Genomic DNA, 22,793 nt, shown 5'->3' on the forward strand with positions numbered 1-22,793 from the left:
CCCTAGTAACGGCGACGGGCCAGGAACAGCCCGGCTTGAGAATCGGGCGGCTGTGCGTCCGGAGTGTAGTGCTGGAGGGGCGTCCTCGGCGACGGACCGAGCCCAAGTCCCCTGGAAAGGGGCGCTGGGAGGGTGAGGGCCCCGTCCGGCCCGGACCCTGTCGCATCACGGGGCGCTGTCAACGAGTCGGGTTGTTTGGGAATGCAGCCCAAATCGGGCGGTAGACTCCGTCCAAGGCTAAATACAGGCGAGAGACCGATAGCGAACAAGTACCGCGAGGAAAGATGAAAAGGACTTTGAAAAGAGAGTCAAAGAGTGCTTGAAATTGCCGGGAGGGAGCGGATGGGGGCGGCGATGCGCCCCGGCCGTATGCGGAACGGCTTTTGCTGGTCCGCCGCTCGGCTCGGGGCGTGGACTGTTGTCGGCTGCGCCGGCGGCCAAAGCCCAGGGGCCTTAGGTGCCTCCGGTGGCCGTCGTCGGCACGGCCGGTACTCGCGCGCCGAAAGGCGTGTCCCTCGGGGCACTGCGGCTGCAGCGGCCTGCGGGCTCCCCATCCGACCCGTCTTGAAACACGGACCAAGGAGTCGACATGCGTGCGAGTCGACGGGTTCTAAAACCTGGGATGCGCAAGGAAGGCTGACGAGCGGGAGGCCCTCACGGGCCGCACCGCTGGCCGACCACTGATCTTACGTGAAGGGTTCGAGTTGGAGCACGCTGTCGGGACCCGAAAGATGGTGAACTATGCCTGAGCGGGCGAAGCCGAGAGGAAACTCTGGTGGAGGCTCGAGCGATGCTTGACGTGCAAATCGTTCGTCGACTTGGGTATAGGGGCGAAAGACTAATCGAACCATCTAGTAGCTGGTTCCCTCCGAAGTTTCCCTCGGGATAGGCTGGAGCCCATTACGAGTTCTATCGGGTAAAGCCAATGATTAGAGGCATCGGGGCGCAACGCCCTCGACCTATTCTCAAACTTTAAATAGGTAGGATGGTGCGGCTGCTCCGGTGAGCCGCGCCACGGAATCGGAGTGCTCCAAGTGGGCCATTTTTGGTAAGCGGAGCGGCGATGCGGGATGAGCCGGAAGCCGGGTTACGGTGCCCAACTGCGCGCTAACCTAGAACCCACAAAGGGTGTTGGTCGATTAAGACAGAAGGACGGTGGTCATGGAAGTAGAAATCCGCTAAGGAGTGTGTAACAACTCACCTGCCGAATCAACTAGCCCCGAAAATGGATGGCGGCTGAAGCGCGCGACCCACACCCGGCCATCGGGCAAGCGCCATGCCCCGATGAGTAGGAGGGCGCGGCGGCCGCTGCCAAAACCTAGGGCGCGAGCCCGGGCGGAGCGGCCGTCGGTGCAGATCTTGGTGGTAGTAGCAAATATTCAAATGAGAACTTTGAAGGCCGAAGAGGAGAAAGGTTCCATGTGAACGGCACTTGCACATGGGTAAGCCGATCCTAAGGGACGGGGTAACCCCGGCGAGATAAGCGCGATCACGCGCATCCCCGAAAGGAATCGGGTTAAGATTTCCCGAGCCGGGATGTGGCGGTTGACGGCGACGTTAGGAAGTCCGGAGACGCCGGCGAGGAGCCTCGGGAAGAGTTATCTTTTCTGCTTAACGGCCTGCCAACCACTGGAATCGGTTCAGCCGGAGGTAGGGTCCGGTGGTCGGAAGAGCACCGCACGTCGCGCGGTGTCCGGTGCGCCCCGGCGGCCCATGAAAATCCGGAGGACCGAGTACCGACCACGCCCGGTCGTACTCATAACCGCATCAGGTCTCCAAGGTGAACAGCCTCTGGACAATGGAACAATGTAGGCAAGGGAAGTCGGCAAAACGGATCCGTAACCCGGGAAAAGGATTGGCTCACGAGGACTGGGCTCGGGGGTCCCGGCCCCGAACCCGTCGGCTGTCGGCGGATTGCTCGAGCTGCTCACGCGGCGGGAGCGGGTCGCCGCGTGCCGGCCGGGGGACGGACCGGGAATCGTCCCTTCGGGGGCTTTCCCCGAGCATGAAACAGTCGAATCAGAACTGGTACGGACAAGGGAAATCCGACTGTTTAATTAAAACAAAGCATTACGCGGTGATAGGTTTATGGGATTGTTGTCATTTATTATATCACCTCTGATTATGATCCATCGGCCATGGCAACTTTTCTTGTAGTGTCTTGAGGACATGGGAGAAGTCAAGATGTTAGTAGTGGAATTATGTTGAGTAATATTTAATGGTTTGATATTTAAGTTGTGGTGTTATTCTTTTAGTGGTGTCATGTGAATGTCGACTACATGATACTTCACCTTTATGGGCCTAGTAGAATACATCGTGTATTTGGCTACTAATTGTGTGGATGCCGGAGTGACACAAACCTAAACCCCCGTTGGGAAACCAGTGCATGAGGGAGTGTAGGATCTCAAAGTTTAAGGTTGTGGCTAGATTTATCTTAATTACTATCTTGTAGTTGTGGATGCTTGCAAGAGGTATAATCACAAGTATGCATTAGTCCAAGTTGGGGTAGTGCATTAGCATAGGTTCACCTACACAACACCTACCAAACCGATAAATATTATTCAGCTACGTGAAGCGAAAGCACTTGACAAAATTCCCGTGTGTCCTCAGGAACGTTTTATACATCATAAGTAAAACAATCGGCTTGTCCTTTTCTCTATAAAGTATTGGGCCACTCGCTGCAATTGTTATTACTGTCTTTTATTTACTCATACTTTATTTATTTGCTATATCAACAACCTCTGAAAAGTTGTTTGCTAGTATTTACAGTGAATCCTTGATCAAAACTGCTTGTCAACACCTTCTGCTCCTCGTTGGGTTCGACACTCTTATTTATCGAAAGTACTACGGTATACCTCCTATACTTGTGGACCATCAAGACTATTTTCTGGCGCCGTTGTCGGGGAGTGAAGCACTATTGAAGAGTGGAAATTGGTAAAGGAAAATTTTACTGTAAGTGCTCTTTTTATTTCTTTCTGTTACTTTATTTCATTATGGAGAAGTCTCCATTCGACTTCCTATTGGGGAGTACTACTGCCACTGTTACGGTAGTAGATGAACCACCGCCTGCTCAATGGGATCCTTTTAAAATACCTATGAAAATTGTTGAATGTGTTATGAATAATTGCTATTTAGGAGATGAACTGTCCATCCTGGTGATCATTTACTCTTTATACATGAATTATTCGAGTTGTTCAAGTGTGCAGGTATTTCAATGGACCAAGTTACGAGGAAGTTATTCTCTTTATCTCAGAAGGACAGAGCTACGGAATGGTATAAGATGTTGAAGAATGACCGATCTATTGGATGGGAGGAAATCATACCTCTCTTTTATTCTAAATTCTATCTCCCTAGTGAGATTCATAAAGATCGGAATCAAATATATAATTTCTAGCCTCGAGATGGAGAGAGTATTTCCCAAGCGTGGGGGAGATTGAAGTCACTAATGCTCAAATGTCCCATTCATGAGCTCCCTAGTAATATTGTTATTAATAACTTCTACGCAAGGCTTTCTCTTCATCATAAGGATTTATTGGACGCTTCTTGTTCTGGGTCATTTACACGTATGAAAGAAGAAGCTAAATGTGATCTTCTCGACCGCATTCAGGAAAATACTGAAGGATAGGAGAATGACAAAGGAAGAAAATCAGGTATAAATTATGATTATGAATGCATTAAATCTTTTATGAGAACTGATGACTTTCATAATATTAGTCACTGTTCAAAAACTAGGCCGATTCAGCGATTACTAGGCCGATTAATCGCTACTAGGGTCCCGACCGTGTCGATTACCATTAATCTCTTGTATTAATCCTTTAGCCCGATTAATCGTACCGAAAGTCCGATTACTAGGTATGTTCCCGATTAACTACTGCACTTGGTCAAAAAAGTTATAAACTTTTCAATGCATATAGCTAGTACAGGCGCTACCCCTCCCCAATAAACTAGGTTTTGCAAAGCCCCCGCTTGATTGCAGCCTCCAACAGCTCAATTTCGTTGTCGACAACTAGTTCCTTGCCTTCCCAGACCAGTTACTCTCAGTTGCCTAGATACAGGAGCTCGACCACCTTGAGTAGCTCATGCAGGAGCTCAAGGATGCCTTTAATAGGTTAGGTGGTTGAGGTGTAAGAGGGGTCATACCGTAGTCAGGTGGTGGGAGAAGATAAACTTTAGAGGTGAGAGGATAAAAAGTGGAAGGAAGAAACGTGGCTTCGACTAGTGGATCTTGATTCGCTCGTGACCTTGAAGATTAGGTCACGAAGGAGAAGCATACATGTTTTTTTGGGATTTTAGGCTCTAGAGAAGTAGGGCCAGACATATAGAGGCTCATATACTATTATTTTTCTTATATAAACTGCTTTTACGTGTTAATTTGTGTAGGTTACACCGATTAATAGCCGACCGATTAAATCAGTTAATCGTCCGAATTCTGATTAATCGCTACTCCCAAGCCGACCGAACAGTTAACGATTACCGATTTTCTTACCATTGATATTAGTGTTGTTTATGGTCTTGATTATCAAATTCTTATAAATTGTTTTAAGGCCTTTGCCTCTTATCTTGATGTTCCCAAAAAGGAGTGGAATAAATACCATGCACCTTATAAAGACATTGTTAATTGTGTTCCTGCTAAAAATATTGAAGTTTGTACTGTTGATCGTATTTTGCCCGAACCTTACATTGAGAAAGTAACTTTCCCTGCTAAGGTAAAGGAACATTCTATTATAACTAGTGTGGTTAACGAAAGTACAAATAAAGCAATAGAACCTGATGAACAAATAACTGTCGAGCCTGGAGTAGCAATAGTAAAGGACCTTGTCACTGAAAATGTAGAAGATGGACACATTATCTTCTGCGAAGATGCTTCTAATATTGTTTCGCATCCTAGTAGATCTGGGAAAACTAGTGTTCTTGCGCTTTCTGTCAGAATATGTGATTATTGCTATTATGGTTTATGTGATATTAGTGCAAGTTCAAGTGCTATTCCATATGAGCTTTACAGGGAAATCATGCATGAAATTGGTTCTTGCGAACTAGAAGAAATTGATGTGGTTATTCAGCTTGCTAATAGAGAGACCATCTCTCCAATTGGTATTTTTAGAGATGTGGAAGTTTTATGTGGTAAGACTAAATATCCTGCTGATTTTCTAGTACTTGGTTCAGCTGCTAGTAAGACTTGTCCTATCATTTTTGGTACTCCCTCCGGTTCATATTATTGACTTTAATATGGATGTATCTAGACACATTTCAGTGTTAGATACATCCATATTGGAGTCAATTAATATGAATCGGAGGGAGTACACCTTTCTTGAGCACTTGTGGTGCTATTATAGATTGTAAGAAGGATAAAATTCTTACTAAATTTGATGGAGAATCTTATGAGTTTAATTTTTCTAAGTTTGCTAAAGCTCCTTATGAAACTGAATTGCCTAATGAAGATTTTAGAGTTGAACAACTTGCCTCTATTGCTCTTGCTCCTAACAATGATTTGCAGCAATATATGGAGGACCACAAAAGTGAGATCTTTATGGAGGAAAGAAATGAGATTGACGAGATTCTTCTTCGTCAACCAGAGATGCTTAAGCACCATTTACCTGTGGAAGACTTGGGTACCACACTACCACCCAAGGAGGATCCTGTTTTTGATTTAAAACCTTTACCTGATGATCTTAAATATGCTTATACTGATGATAAGAAAATATATCCTGTTATTATTAGTTCTAAACTTTCGGGACAGGAAGAGGAAAGGTTATTGGGAGTATCCAAGAAACACCGAGGAGCTATGGGATATACTCTTGATGATTTGAAAGGGATCTCCCCTACTATATGTCAGCATGCTATTAATATGGAACTTGATGCAAAGCCAGTTGTTGAACACCAACGCCGTTTAATTCCTAAGATGAAGGATGTGGTAAGAAATGAGGTATTGTAACTCCTTGATGCTGGTATTATTTATCCTATTGCTGATAGTAGATGGGTTAGTCCTATGCATTGTGTCCCTAAGAAAGGAGGAATTACTGTTGTGCCTAATGAGAATAATGAGCTTATTCCTCAAAGAGTAGTAGTTGGTTATAGGATGTGCATTGATTTTAGAGAGGTTAGAAGGATCATTATCCTTTACCTTTTATTGATCAAATGTTAGAAAGGTTGTCTAAGAAAACTCATTTTTTGCTTTCTTGATGGTTATTATGGGTTTTCTCAAATTGCTGTTAAAAACAAGATCAAGAGAAAACAACTTTTACTTGTCCTTATGGAACTTATGCTTATAAACATATGACTTTTGGTTTGTGTAATGCTCCTGCTACATTTCAAACATGCATGTCTGCTATTTTTCATGGTTTTTGTGAATAAACTGTGGAAGTATTCATGGACGATTTCTCTGTCTATGGGACTTCTTTTGATAACTGTTTGCACAATCTTGATAAAGTTTTGCACAGATGTGAGGAAACTAATCTTGTTCTTAATTGGGAGAAATGCCACTTGATGGTAAATGAAGGAATTGTTCTTGGACATAAAATTTCTGAAAGAGGTATTGAAGTCGACAGAGCCAAAGTTGAAGCAATTAGAAAGTGCTGGAGATAGAACTGCACAAAAGGTTCTACAATCAAGATTTTATTGGCCTACTCTTTTTAAGGATGCAAGAAATATTATTTTAGCTTGTGATGAATGCCAAAGAGTTGGTAACATTTCTAGACGCAATGAAATGCCTATGAATTATTCACTTGTTATTGAACCATTTGACTGCTGGGGATTTGACTTTATGGGTCCTTTTCCTCCTTCAGAAGGTTATACTCATATACTTGTTGCTGTTGATAATGTTACTAAGTGGGTAGAAGCTATACCTACAAAGAGTGTTGATGGTGAGACCTCGTTAAAAATGCTTAAGGATGTTATTTTCCCTAGGTTTGGTGTGCCTAGATATCTTATGACTGATGGAGGTTCTCATTTTATTCATGGTGGTTTTAGAAATACACTTGCTAGATATGATGTTAATCATATGATTGCTTCAGCCTATCATCCCCAAACAAGTGGGCAAGTAGAATTATCAAATAGAGAAATTAAATCTTTCTTGCAAAAGACTGTTAATAAATCTAGGAAGAATTGGGCTAGTAAGCTAAATGATGCTTTATGGGCTTATAGAACTGCTTATAGAAATCCTATGGGTATGTCTCCTTGCAAAATGGTTTATGGAAAAGCTTCTCACTCTCCTTTAGAATTAGAGCACAAAGCTTATTAGGCAGTGAAAGAACTTAATAGAGACTTTAAACTAGCTGGTAAGAAAAGGTTGCTTGACTTGAGTTCTCTAGATGAATGGAGGAATGAAGCTTATGAAAATGCTAGACTCTTTAAAGAGAAGGTTAAGAAGTGGCATGATAGGAGAATTCTTAAGAGAGAGTTCCATGTTGGTGATAAAGTTCTATTGTGTATAGGTCTCGTCTCAGATTTTTTTGCAGGAAAATAAATCTCTCAAAATGGGAAGGACCTTTTATTATTGAAGAGGTGTATCGCTCAGGTGCAATCAAAATTTCTTCACTGAAAGATAACACTGCACAAGTGGTGAATGGGCAAAGACTCAAACATTTTATTTTTGGAGATTCTTATAATGAAGATATTGATATTATTCAAGTGGTGACTCTGGAAGAATTTATTAAGGAGCAAATCCAGGAAACTGCAGAGTCCGTTTTCGAATAGGTAACAATTTTAGTAAGGAAAAGTTCGCATTAAACTTTCTAGGTTATATTTTTGTCGTTTTTATTAAATATGGAAAAATACGAGACGAAAACGGGTAGGAGACGGTGCCCGAGGGCACGATACCACCCTTAGGCGCGAGGCAGCCCCATGCCGCGCCTAGGCATGGTGTGGGCGCCCCGGAGCTCCTCTCCGACCCGATTTCGCCCTATACCTTCCTTTTGTTTTCTCGTCTTTTCGTTTCGATCTATTTCTGCCAGATTTCATCTTCAGATTTAGAGCCACCATGTCTTCTTCTGAATCACCCAAAGACAACTCCTTCGTGAACATCGTCAACCTGTACATAGATGAGCTGAAGATGCATCCTAAGGAGTTGTAAAAAAATTGCTCAAGGATGGGAAGGTGCAATTAGAAGATGTTCGGCATCCTAAAGGAGAAGGGAGTCTGGAGGCTAGGATGGAAAAGCTGGAGCAAGAAGTCTTTAGATACAAGAAGATGGCAGAACGTGAAGTGGACATTATCCATAAGATAAATGCAGAACTCATTGACGAGCACATGAAGGAAATTGCAAGGCTTTGGGATGATATGTTCTCGCTCCACGAGATCACCGATAAATTACAAGCACAACTCTACGATGTGCAAAATCAAAACTGTGAGTATGAGACTAGGTTTCAACGCATATGTTGTGTTGCCAGTTTTAGGATATTGGAAACCAGGTCGTCCTATGTTGATGGGGAGCCTCTACCTTGTAAGTATGAAGATGAGAAGGATTCACCACCACCATCGAAGGAGTAATTCGTCATTGGTATTGGCCTCCCCTTGGCTTGTTCCAAGCTTGGGGGAGTGTCGCGGTATCACACCATTATCTTTTACCTTTTTACCTTTCAGTTGAGTCATATCATGAGTAGTGAAGTTATCATATAGGATAGTTTGTAGTGTGGAAGTATCTTTCCTTTAGTTGATTATTTATGTATCCCTTGGTGTGAGTTTCCCTTATGGAATATTAATGAGAAGTTTTATCATTTACTTTCTGCACACCTTATTTTAGTTGGTAATTTCTGTTATATGATTAATCTTGTTGATTAGTATTGATATCACTTTGGGAGCATCAAGTAAATCTAGTTGGTTTTGGAAAACTTAGCATTGGTCAGCAACAATACTTTGAGGCTTGAGTAGAAAAGAGAGAAATACATGTAGATACATTATTCCATTATGTTTCTTTCTTGTTGGCTCATAAGCTTAGTATTCGCAAGTTAAAATTGTTTTGTACTTCCAAGGAAGATTGCATGATTGTTTTCTATCACATGTATATTTGTTTGTTTCACTCAACACTTATGCTTGGTACCCAGCCATGGTAGCCAAAAATATGTATTGAGAGGGAATGCTTCTCGTGCATCCAAACCTTGAACCAAAAACCCATGCCATTTGTGTCCACCTTATCTACATATATGTGTTATTTCACCATCACTCCAAGTAAATTTCTTGTGTTCTACCTTTATAAAACTTTCAAAACTACTAAACCTGTTTTGTGCTCCTATTTTAGCTCATGAGGAAGTGTTGGATGCTTTATTATCTCTTTTATGCTTAAATGGCTTCACACTTTGACTAGCATGCATAATGTGCTAGTCCTTAATATTGCAAAAAGAGCAGGCAACTGGGTGCCTAGCCCACCAAAATATAAAATAATCAAAAAATCAAAAAATCTCATAACACTATGGGCTTGAGAAATCATGAACTTAGCTTGTTTAAACAAAGGAGAAGAGGAACTTTATTGTTTCCTCTAAGGGAGTCGCTCTTGAAGCCATTTAACATGGGAGGATGATAGGTCATTCAATACCATTCGTGGACATAGACATACACCACTCTCAAAATTACATTTTCATACCTCTGATTCATTTAAAACAAAAAGCTCTAGCACATGAGTGATCCCTGCTTCCCTCTGCGAAGGGCCTATCTTTTACTTTTATGTTGAGTCGGTAAACCTATTCCCCTCTATATCAAGCAAGCATTTGAGTTGTTGTGATCCAACCATTTATGTGTGTTGATGTATTCAATCATGCCTTTTATCCTTCCTTGTGGAGCACAATGCTTTTATCCGAATGAATATAACTTTGAAAGTTATCAATGACTGTAAAGAGACTGTAATGATTGAGCATGTGATTTCTGCAATATAAGCTCTAATATAAAGACTCTGCTCGAAAGATAAGTACAATCTGTTAATTGTTCTTTGACCAAGAACAAAAGTTTGCCATCACCAATTATGATTTTCTCTGTGCACCTCTATTAGTGACTCCCTTACTCATTGCAAGTTAAGTTATATAAGAGGAAGTTGCTGTCTATAATGACTTGTGTATTGGTAAGTGTGATGCTTCTTGTCCGTATTTTGTTTATCGACACTTCACTCCATAAACCCGTGGTCTGGTTTACTGAGTTCAATTTTCGCTTGGGGACAAGCGAGGTCTAAGCTTGGGGGGAGTTGATACGTACAAATTGCATCACTATTTTATATTCTAATTTACTGTTATTCACTGATATATTTCATATTTAGAGATGATACTTGTGTTATTTCATCTATGTTGCATGTTTGATGATTATTGGAGAACTAACTACCGGAGTCAGAATTCTGCTGGAAAAAGGACAGTCAAGATACCATATTTCTGAAGATCGGCAATTCCTGGAAAATATCCAGAAGTTCCTATTTTGCCAGATGCCGGAGAAAGCCAAAAGGGGAGCCTGAGGTGAGCGATGAGGGGCCCACACCACCCCTAGGCGCGGGCCACCCCTTGGCCACGCCTAGGCATGGTGTGGTGTACCTGTCCCACCTCTGACAGCGTCCCTTTGCGTATTTCATCCCCCCGAGAACCCTAAGACTAAGAGGAGGATCGCAGAAATATTCCACTGTCGCGACGGGGCGGAAAACAACAGAGAGAGAAAAGCTCTCCGGCAGGTAGAAATCTGCCGGGGAAATTCCTTCCCGGAGGGGGGGGGATCGTCGCCATCGTCACCGTCATCGAGCTGGACTTCATCGGGATCATTATCATCATCATCTCCATCACCAGCACCATCATTTCCACCATCTCCTCTTCGTCCCGCTGTAACATCTTGGGTTTGATCTTATCTAGTTCATAGGGGAAACTTTCCGGTGTTAATTACTCCTTGTAGTTGATGCTATTGAGTGAAACCATTGGATTAAGGTTTATGTCCAGATTGTTATTCATCATTATATCTCACCTCTGATTATGATCCATATGATGCCTTGTGAGTAGTTTGTTTAGTTCTTGAGGACATGGGAGAAGTCAAGATGTTAGTAGTGGAATTATGTTGAGTAATATTTAATGGTTTGATATTTAAGTTGTGGTGTTATTCTTCTAGTGGTGTCATGTGAACGCCGACTACATGATACTTCACCTTTATGGGCCTAGTAGAATGCATCATGTATTTGGCTACTAATTGTGGGGTTGCTGGAGTTACAGAAACCTAAACCCCTGTTGGGAAACCAGTGCATGAGGGAGTGTAGGATCTCAAAGTTTAAGGCTGTGGTTAGATTTATCTTAATTACTTTTTTGTAGTTGCGGATGCTTGCAAGGGGTATAATCACAAGTATGCATTAGTCCAAGTTGGGGTAGTGCATTAGCGTAGGTTCATCCACACAACACCTACCAAACCGATAAAGATTATTCAGCTGCGTGAAGCGAAAGCACTTGGCGAAATTCCCGTGTATCCTCAAGAACATTTGCACATCATAAGTAAAACAATCGGCTTGTCCTTTGCTCTAGAAAGGATTGGGCCACTCGCTGCAATTATTATTAGTGTATTTTGTTTACTCGTACTTTATTTATTTGCAATATCAACAACCCCTGAAAACTTGTTTGCTAGTATTTACAGTGAATCTTTGATCAAAACTGCTTGTCAACACCTTCTGCTCCTCGTTGGGTTCGACACTCTTATTTATCGAAAGTACTACGATACACTCCTATACTTGTGGGTCATCAAAGATCTATCTAATAAATAATATAAAACCGAAGAAGGATCAATACATTAAATGTCAAAAGTGGGGAGATGTGAAACCTCCCAAAACGTAGAATCGCTTAAACCTCCAACCTCGAAAATGCAATAGAAGATGCATACGAATTCCGTTTTAGATGAACTTGGGCATGTTGAGAAGCTAGAAACAAAATCAAGAACCTTACACATAGAAACAACAAGAATATGGGGATGCAAAGGATTGAACTCCCTAAGACGATGTGATCAAGTTACCCAACCAAAAGCTATAACCTTGTGTCCCAACAACCATGTTGAAACCGGTTAAAGGAAAACCTAGCAAGGCCATACCTTTGACTTGTGCATCCCGCTTGATCATGATGACAACTCTTCAAGCTTCATTCAAGCTGAAATGCTCACTAGGTCATTTTTTGCTTCTTGAAGACACACAATTTACTCCCCATACACAACTATGTAATAGCTTCATTAAGGCACTTCTTCACATGTACATTATCATCAAATGGAAGGCAAGATTCAAGCATGATCTTATCGATAGAACTTGCCCTTCTCAACCTTGATGACGATCAGCATTTGATGTCATCCTCTCATGGGCTATATGACATATTGCTTTTGATGCATGCCCATGAAAAGATAACTAACCCACATAGACAACACAAATACACATATATGATGGGTTAGTTCACAAAGCATAATTGACAAGGCTTACCATACCACAAGATCGGATGATCCCATGTGGTACATTCTTTATGCTTCATTTGTTGACCAACTTGAATCCAATCTCCTCTCTTAGTATCGGTAAACCTTGTATCTCCTCATGCTCTATCATAATATCTTGAGGTATATGATGAATGCATTTTTAGAGTGTTTTTACTCCTTTATTTCATAAAGATATCCTTGTGTAGCAATAGGATTTTGGTATTTCAGTGCGTTTTTGCGCACCTTTTATGCTTGTTGTAGCAGGATCTCAAAATATCAATGTAATGATGAAATATCAATTAAAACTATCATTTTATGGTATTTTTACGTGATAAAAGTCATCTAAGAACTTAACCATGCACCTGGGCCAACGGAGGATGCGAGGAGGAACTCCATAGTTTAGTGGGCGTCGGTATGGGGGACCCGTCCGTACCGTCTGCCTGTACGCAACGCCAGGAGCTCCGCCTCGTAAAATACTTTCATATCACGCAGACGGATCAGAGATCCAACATACACAACCGCCAGAAACACTGAAACACCACCTCTGAGAGAGATCTAGAGGAGGAACTTGGGAGAAGATATCATCCGGGCAGCAACACAGATCATTGGAGGACAAGGCATCATCCCCCTCATCATCAACCGCTACATCTTCATCACCATCACCAATCCCATTCTTATTCAACCATAGTTGTGATCTCAATTGCGGTTGTGGATTTATATTTGAATTCATACCACTGCCTTTATTCCACCCATAAGATTATGATGATGTTATTGATTGCTTCCATGTGTGAGTAGTTCCATTTGTTCTTGGGGAGATGGAGAAACCCTAACATGACTATGAGATGAGTAAAATATGATCTATGATTTTAATATATGAATGTGTGTTAGTTTTCTCTCTAGATATTAGGTGAAGTGCACCATGTAATATTTGCCTTAGGGACCAGAGAGAGAACTGCCCTTTGAAGTATGATAAAGCGTACGACGGGAAGTGACATTACCGTGGTGGTGCTTTATCATATGGAAGAGAGGGGGATAAAAGGGAGACTCACTAAGCTCATACTGATAACCATGTGGAAACCCTTAATTGCGGTAGTCAGTATGTGGTTGCAGAAGGCTAGCCGAAGTGGTTATTTAGAGATTCAACGGCCGATGGTTTTTTGGATGCATCTTATTATGGAGGTCTCTCCACACACTACATGATTAAAAACATAGTTTATCTTGATTAACATTAATCTTAATGCTAGAGGTGGATCCAACAAATCCCCGAGAATACTATCTTATTGAGTTTCAGTTCATTTCTCACTACGCTTGTTACTTTATTGTTTTATTTACTTTCTCTCAACCAAATACAACTCTCTTTAAAGCACCCCTACCTGAGATTAAGCAATGACGTACAAGTGGCCCTTGATAGATAGTAGCAAGGGGCATCAAGACCTTAACTAGTAGCTCCTCGTGGTTCGATACTCTTATTTTGCAACTAGCTACAATTGAACTATGCACTTGCAGTCATTAGTATATAAAGAACTCTTTATTTGGCTGCATGCTCTAAACCTTGGTCAAGCATAGCTCAACTCATGATTATGCGCGATGTCTTCTACCTCTTGGGGTTGTTGGCATACTTTTTGGAGTGGGTGTTGGCTGGAAAGGTCACGAGGTGGAACAGCATTGTTTCTTCCGTGTTGAATACGACGTGTCTCGGTGATGGATCCATGTTGATGGGCGCGCAGTGGTGGTGTTGTCTGGCACGTGATGGCATCAATGGAAGGCATGTCAAGGTTAATGCGTTGATACCTTTCCCAAGATGGGTTCGTGGAAGAAGGCGATGTTTATTCTTGAGCGTGCACAACAACGCACACTAAGATTTTGGTGGACCGATTTTTTCTCCCGGCTCACACCATTGGGTGGCTTGGTGAGCCCTTCGGATATAGATGATGTACGTAAGTGTGGTCATGCACACAACCCTGCTTCCGTCGCAACACATGTGGCCGAGAAGATGGCTTTGGGATGATCGATGTACTATTTTTCAAGGCTCTCTTGAATAGTATTATAAAAAGTTGTGTGCATCACTTTGATGGAGAGGTCGGAGGTTTTAATCTCCTTTTTATAAAAAATAGAGGCTCGAGCCAGCTGTGAACTAAGTTACTTCTTACACTAGTACCGAACTGCTACTTAGAGCCGGTTTTTATCCGCAGTCCTCACACGGTTCTTCTATCCGGTTCAAAACCTCGGTCTCTAATAGCAGGCCCTAGCTGAGACGGTTAACTTACCGGCTCAAATAATAGCAACCTTAAATGGCCCGCAATAATTATCTTTCCTTTTATCCTGGACTTGTAGGAAAAAAATTATGTCTTATCAACCTTCTCAACAATTATCACATATATTTGTACGCTAGGTCTACATGCCAATTCGTTTGGTCCTTATGGTTTCGATACTCATTACTCATCGAAGATACCAGAATCCATAACCTACACTTGTGGAGGTGGAGGACTATTGATTTAGTATGGTAGGTGATGATGTTAGCCGACTTGGTGCTTGATCGGATGGAGTTTCAGTGGTAGCATTGACTGTGATATAAAGGACGCCACCATTAACTCACTCCGAGTAATGAGTGAAGCAACTACTAGAAGATAAATCACCAAGGCGATGAGTGTTGCACCGCTCCTATCCGAGGCAAAAATAGACAATTTGGAGTTCCCTGGTGGACCCAACAATGACAAAATTGCACTGTCTCCATGTTGTATGCATTATTTTCTTGATGATGCTTTGGCCTTTGATTGGTTGGGTCTACAACTAGGATGAAATCCTTGTCTCAGGCTCCACAACATCGTCACAAGTATGTACTCATTTATAAAGACTATTGTTGCGGAAGATGGTGACTTAGTCTTATGTATTTGATATAATCATGGATTGGATCGATCTTTGTTGGCTTTCATATGCTCCGTTTATATATTTTCTTAGTCTCCTTGCCTTATCATGAATCAATAAGATGATGGTCGTCTATATCTTAGAATGTAGATGCCAAAAAATACAACATTCAAAAGTATAATAAAATGTAGCAAATGCATATTATCTAGTTTAAGGTTGGTCATGTAGACCGATAACCTGTAGGTTTAATTCGAAGGATTGCAATGATAATACCGTTTTGAATACTATGCAATTAAAAATCACGAGACTACACACCACATACAATAATTGTATGTGCATGTTCAATTTGAAAGATTTATACATATGAATAGAGAAAAATTTAAGTATGGATCATATATGAATTTAAAATGCACATTGTTTGGTTGGGAAAACAATGATATTTTTGTGAAATATTGTGTGTTTTCAACTCACAAGTCATATAGTTGCAAAGAGATTAGACATATTTAGCGTAAAATATAGTTCTATAAAAATACTATATAATCATAAAAATATAATCTACAAGAAATAAATTCTAGAAAATCCGTTTATTAACATCCACTTAAAAATCAAAGGGGTCAATACCAACAAGACAGCTGTGAATAGCGAGCGCTGTATACATCAAAGCTCAAAAAAGGGATAAACTAGTAACAAGAATTTTTGAAACTTGGTTACTCTTAAATCCAATATTATTATTTTAGCCTTAAGTTACATGTGTACATACCATTAAGTTACAGAAAAGTGGGGAGAAAAAAGTTCCTTTTAGACTGTTTATTTAAAACTTATTATTTTTGCTTAAGCTAGGTATTTTCAATTTTGATTATAAAAAAGGAACACACATACATACCGTGCGTTCTCTACATGCAATTTTTGTTCGAAATTTTTGAAGAACTGGAAAAACGAATTTTGGCCCGGCAAGGTATCAGGTTCATAAACTAGCTTCATTTTCGATTTTACCAAGAAAGCGGTCAAAGAAGAGTCGAAGACCAGGCAAAGGTCACACGCACTTTCCCTGATCTCCTCCTTGTTTCCCCCAAATCTCCAGATCGCCGGCGATCTTCCCGGCGGCGGCCTACGACTAGCGGGGGCGCCAGCCACCACCTCCCCCTTCTACTAGTAGAATAACTGCACGCTCTGCAAAATAATTCGTAGCGGCGGTAGCGAGAGAAGAGGGGATGACTAGCCTGTCCATCACGGTGATGACGCTGAACCTCCAGGAGGGGGATCAGCCGAGCGAGAGCCCTAACAGCTGGGAGAAGCGCCGCGACATCTGCGTCAGCGTCATCACCAGCTACTCCCCCACCATCCTCTGCACCCAGCAAGGTGAGCGGGGGTGGCTATGGATCCCTTTTCTTGTGTAATGTAATTGATTTGGTTCAACCGTTCATCGAGATGGACTATCCGTGGAACTTCATCTGTGACATTCCGAAGAAGGTTCCATATGGTAGCAACGAAGAGTGCGTGGATTGGCTTCAGCCGGCCGTACGAACTTGAATGCGTTGCTCATTTCCTATGTTGGGATCTGAACACTGTATTTTTCTTTTTTTTGCGATGATCTGAACACTGTATTAAGTTCCAGAGTCACTATATTTTTGCTCGCATTTGTCCACTCTCTGACTTTAAAGTTTCATTTGATTTCATTAGTTCATTCTAGGCTTGAAATAACAGGTCTCATATGCAGGGTTGAGGTGTCAGCTGGACTACCTACAGCAGTGCCTGCCAGGTAATGATTTCTCTCCATGTTACATCTCCCCATTCGTTCTTGCATGCTAAATTTTCTGCTTCACTACATACTGGATGATCACTGTTCTTCTGCGAGTTTCTCATTGGGAGCAATGGTTGGGAATAGTCTCTAATATCATCTCTGGGCTCTGCTACGAACTGGTGGAAATGTAATACTCTAATTAAGTTCATCACTATTCTGCATTATATAGAATGGCTTTCTCAAGCTTCTCAGTACCCGGATAAGCCTTTTTTATTGAACCATACAAAACAACAAGTGATAAAACCAAAGATAGATAAAGCAGCTAAACTATGAGACAAGTAAGCTTCTCCAAACCATAAATTAGTCCACGAACTTGTAACGCTGAATCTATATGCCTTAGAACAGATACATTGAATAGTAAGTAATTCATTTTCCTAAATAGTACCATTTTGCCTGTTGCTGCCTGCTGGGTTGTACTGCTGCATTTGCTTGGCCGTTGGCAGCTGATAGCTAAAATACAAAAAGGCTATATAAGGAATTTTGAGAGCATTTTTGTCCATTAACAATGTGCCGTAGTACAAATTTCTGTGCACCTTCTTTTGTTTGGAAGAAGAGTACTCCAGGGTTCTAGCATATACTCTGTCTATCTACTTGACCGTCAAGTGGATATCCCCTTCGGACTCCACATATACGTTCTAAAACCTTTCAGATGATGAAATCAATGAGTATCAGGATGGAAACTCATCGCCAGTTGGTCTATTTTGATTCTACTAACTCAGAGGGACTTCAAGCTACAAAGGGACACACACAGGGCATGTAGCTACAAATCATCTTTTGATAGCGACGGAACTTGGGGATGGCATCATGAAATCCATGACACCTCATCTTTCGTGAATCACCGCCCGCCAGGCCCTCCGTTCCTAGTCTATGGACGATTGATTTGTAGAAGCTACCCACAATCAAACCATTTGAGGCCATATGCTTTCAAGCGATACTTGACCAATTATCTGCATTGTGCTCTTAGTTTATCTGTAGCTGTAGTACCAAACAGCTCCTTGTTATCTGGATAGGAAAACTGTGTGCTCCCCTTTCTACAATCGCACCCAAGAGTAGTCCAATGCTATTCTGATTCATAAATAGATGCTGGTGTGACTTCCTGGATGTTAGTGTCTTGGGCTTGTGGCTGTTGCGTGACAATATGAGTTTATGAAGTATATATATGATATGCTTTCTATTTGGATATGGTTCTCTGTAACATGTTTTGATGATACGACTGGCCTAAAATGAAGCAACCCAGAAGGTACAGTTCTTTATTTGATTGATTACCCTGGGACAGAATGAACACATTTTTTAAGGGTGATATGTCATTTCTATTGAGCTTATTTTCTTCTTATGCCTTTAGGAATAAACATTTTCTTTGACCAAGATGAACCAGATTTAGCTACTATCTAAAAGGCCCGAGTGCTAGCTATTCGTTTTGTAATACAATGCTGTGTATTCTGTTGATCTGAAATTTGGAGAAGACGAATTACCAAGCTGTTGTACTTATCCAGGTTATGAGCAATTTGGCATTTCAAGAAAAGGATCACAAGACACCACCGACGAATACTGCACGATATTCTACGAAAAAGAGAAGGTTTGTATTTCCTTGACATTCTACTATTCTGCCAGAATTGATACTGTCCATTCATAGATGAGTTGAACTACCCACAAATTTTATGAAGGTGGAGCTTACAGAAGGCGGCACCTTCTGGTTATCAGAATCTCCGTCGGTGCCAGGAAGTATTGCATGGGGAGCAACTGCACCATGCATTGCTACATGGGCAATATCCTTTTGTATTATACTTTTTCATCATATCATTCTTCCATCTCTATGTCTCTTGATTGGTATTTGAAGAAATTTGTTGCCTTAACTGACATGATGTACACACGTTTCAAGTCAAAAGAGTAGAACCACCTGGGTTCAGTTTCCAAATTGTAAATACGAATCTCGATGAAGATAGCCCTCGTGCTCGTAGACGAAGTGCTTTGCTTACGTGGCAACATATAGCATCTCTGCCACCCAATTTGCCTGTGATCTATTGCGGAGGCTTCAACACACAAAAGGAATCTATGACTGGGCGGTTTTTGCTCGGCAGATCTAGGTATAGCTTGTTGGAGGATGGTAATGTTGTTGATATTAACGTAGTTATTTCACATAGAAATATTATGGGTAGATATGTCGACTGTCAGTTTTATTGTGAAAAACCTTCCATTTACGATAATATCAAATGATAACACATACCTTTTCAATCCATATAATACCTTTTCCTAGCATTTGGGTAAGATTAAAGTTGATCTTTCTTGTAATAAAACCCCTGATACGATCATACCTGCATGTGGAGCAATACTAATGTACAAGTATTGGCTTTACATTTGTGCTGATGTGGTACAATGTTCTGTAAGTGGAAACCTAGTACATGATGTCAGATAGTTTTGCTATATAAATCTTATGTCAGTTATTAGCTTCCTTGCATGATCTTATATGATATTTATTCAGAAGTGACCAAAGTACTGTTAACACTACTTTTAAGATTTGAACATTTTTGAGATCTTAGGTAATTAAAGAAATTAAGTATTCAAACTTCAGAAATGAAGTTTCAGTTTAAATGGCAGAAACTACCATACATGTGAGTATTGATATATGATGAAGTTTTCATGCTTTAAGGGGTTTGATTTCCAAATTTAATTTTGAATATTTTCAGTATCCGTACATGTTGAAGAAAACCTGAAAGTTTGTATTTATTATTCTAAAATTTATCGCCCCATGTGTTGCACTCCCTGTGTTCACTATTATAAGATGTTTTAGATATTTCAATGTGGACTAGATATGGACAGAAATGAGTGAATATACACACTGGAACGCGTCTAGATACATGCATTTTCGAAAAAAATCTAAAACATCTTATAATAGTGAATGGAGGGAGTATTAGAAGTAATAAAAGTAAATGGCTCATGTGGCACATAATCTTCATACCAGTCAAAAGTGCCATAAAACGTAAACTCAAACTGTTTTTGAATATAATAGAGAAGATGGAAAAATTGATGCCTGACCTGAATCTTGCAATTATCAAGTCACACATCATATTTTCTCCTACTTTTTTCCAAAGATGGCTTGGGAATGGTTCAGTACACTTTGCTTCAAAAATTGTTCTTTTGTATTCCATCGAACAAACCAGGGAAAATTTGTAGCAATGTCAGCTAAAAAATTGTTTGACAGAAAACATATGCATTCAGGAGCATTCCTTCAAACTCATATCAAGACCATAATCTATCTGTGGTATGTCCATGATTCTTTTGTGCAACGGCAGCCCTTGTCAATGGATGGTCTGGCCAGTGTATTTACCTGATAATCATTTCATATTGAGCAAGATATTACTAATAGCAGATCAGCATAGGGATGAAAAAATAGTCGGGTTTGAATTGGCCTTAGAATAATTTTCAAATGCTTAATTGCTTTCGTCAAGAAATGGACATTACCGCATTATTGGTATTTGTATAGACGTGTCCATGATCATCAATAATATTATACAGTATTTCTTTGAATATGTGTCTTTTATGTTTTTAGCCGAGTGCTGGCAGTCCCCTTAATTACTATGTTGATTTGACATAATTCCATGCGGTTTGGTTACAGGGAGCATGGTGTTGTGGGTGATATGAGAGATGCTTGGCCCAATGCTCGTGTGCGCAAAAACGTATCACTGATACACACATATCATGGATTTAAAGGTATTCACCGAGATGTCTCCTTTTCTCTCCAGGAAGAATATACATCATGCCTTCAGTAGTTTCTACATTACTTCCTAAACAAGGAAAACATTTCCTCAAAGAAAACCTTACTACAATATAAGTACCTATGGTTGCTTACACCTTCTCTTCAGTCTCCAATGTCAAACAGCTCAAACTGACTATTTGTTGAGAAAAAATACATTTTATATCTTACAATTAAGAAAGTGGGAAAATAAAACGAAGGGATTGTCTTTGATGTGCGGCTTAAGATTGTGTCGTTATATTATAGAGAACATTTTCCCTATTATTTCCAAAGGTAATATCTCACTACGCTTCATCATGTGTTTTATCGGTGAAGTCATGGTCTTCTGCATCACTTATGGTTTGGTGGGTCTCGGTTGCAGTTTATACTTGGCAATGCTTTCAGTTCTCAACTAGCAGTATTCTTTCTAGAAATCTTACACAGAAGATTGCTGTACTGCAGGGGAGAAACAAGGTGCGGCAGAATTTCTAAAATTAGTATTTAGAGCTCTTTGTCTCTGCTGGGATAGACAGACACAAGACTTGCATATCGACTGGATACTGTTTAGAGGGCGTCCACTGGTTCCTGCACTATGTGAAGTCATAAATGACAATATAGACGGTGTTTATCCGTCGTCGCATTTCCCCATCTTTGCTGAGTTTTTGCTTCCCCGCTCAGTCCGCCTAGCCGAGACGCCTTCATAGCCAGTGTTTGTACTCCTGTTGCAACAATTCTTCTCCCGGCTACAGTTCTTTAGCCTTGTTTGGTTTTTGGCTAAATTATTCATTTCTATATACCCAGCCCGTTGTTCTGGATGGCATCTTCACCCTCCATGGCAACAGCAGCTCGTGCAGTCTATCAAATTTCACTTTACAGGGGTATTTTTTTTTAACTTTCCACCGTCTGCATTTTTTTTATGTACGCATCCTTACCAGTCAGGGGCGCTGATATTGTCTTTGTATTTTACTGAACTATATAGCAATTGCGAAATCTCAAATCTGTCAATAAACTTTGCCAAGATTATGGAAGCAATCTAAGGATTCCGTTTTAGCTATGCGGATGAGCTCTGTGTCTTGTGATCGTCTAGTGTTACATTAATTCATCTAGCTGGCAACCTTTGGTACTCCGATATATATTATTTGATGCTAAAATGGATGTATCTACAATTAAAATATGTCATACATGTATATTAGCATCAAGTAATATGAATATAAATCAGAGGAAGTACATTAATTCATCATCTAGCTGTCTTGTGATTCCGTTTTAGGTATCACCTTTTATTTATGAGTTTGGATTGTGTGAACAGATGCGCGGGCGCAACAAGCCCCCAAATCAGGTCACTTTGGGTCACTGGCAAGCTGGACCCTCATAGGTGGGGCCTAGTGTCAGTAACCCAAAGTCATAAGAAAGTCAGCTGGCACAGTTAGCATATCTTGACACAATATCGATACAGGCACCCCCTTAAGTATCCGAAAGTGAAACTTGGTGTAGTATGAGGAGCATTGGTTGTCTTCTTCCTCTGTTGCTGCGGGTAGCACCAACGAAATACAGAATCGTGGCAAATCATATAATTGCATGGCATCTCATCATCTCGAAGGAAACAGGATTTCACAGTACTCATATGTTTAGGATTCGTCGTCTCATGTGTTACAGAGACCTTGCGTTTAAAATATGTGACACTATCACACAATCATTAGAATAATTTTGTTTTCCAAACGCATCCAATTTGCAAATGACTAAAATAGGCTCCCTCTCTTGTCTCCCTCTCTGCTTTAAAGTCCTCTCGCAGAGCGACCAGGGGACCCTAATATTGCCTTACAAGCACCTCCCCTCCCCCTCCCCCTCCCCTGCCGTCGCCAGAAGGTGAGGTAGGGAGAAGCATGTCCAACACCGATGGTGTTGCGCCCTTCTCTCGTCCCCTCACTCGAAGGAGTCTTCCTCGGACGCCGCCCTAGGTCCTGGGCATAGGCGCAGCCGGCTGGCGTCACGACATGACTGCTTCTGCGGTGG

General features: G+C 41.2%; 1 protein-coding gene across 1 annotated transcript; it reads left to right on the forward strand.

Moving 5' to 3' along the window:
- Positions 1–16,266: 16,266 nt before the first annotated feature.
- Positions 16,267–21,815, forward strand: LOC124708122. Its single transcript, XM_047239811.1, has 7 exons — positions 16,267–16,611; positions 16,970–17,011; positions 18,547–18,629; positions 18,718–18,819; positions 18,923–19,137; positions 20,667–20,761; positions 21,246–21,815. The coding sequence occupies exons 1-7, from the start codon at positions 16,464–16,466 to the stop codon at positions 21,485–21,487; spliced, it is 927 nt and encodes a 308-aa protein (XP_047095767.1). The 5' UTR covers positions 16,267–16,463; the 3' UTR covers positions 21,488–21,815.
- Positions 21,816–22,793: the final 978 nt, after the last annotated feature.

Source organism: Lolium rigidum, chromosome 4 (genome assembly GCF_022539505.1).
Source record: "Lolium rigidum isolate FL_2022 chromosome 4, APGP_CSIRO_Lrig_0.1, whole genome shotgun sequence".
Taxonomy (NCBI): Eukaryota; Viridiplantae; Streptophyta; class Magnoliopsida; order Poales; family Poaceae; genus Lolium; species Lolium rigidum.

Coding starts and splice junctions, on each gene's coding strand:
- LOC124708122 (XM_047239811.1), top strand. CDS start 16,464: ATGACTAGCCTGTCCATCACGGTGATGACGCTGAACCTCCAGGAGGGG. Junction 17,012..18,546: donor CCTACAGCAGTGCCTGCCAG/GTAATGATTTCT, acceptor GTACTTATCCAG/GTTATGAGCAATTTGGCATT. Junction 19,138..20,666: donor TTTTTGCTCGGCAGATCTAG/GTATAGCTTGTT, acceptor GTTTGGTTACAG/GGAGCATGGTGTTGTGGGTG.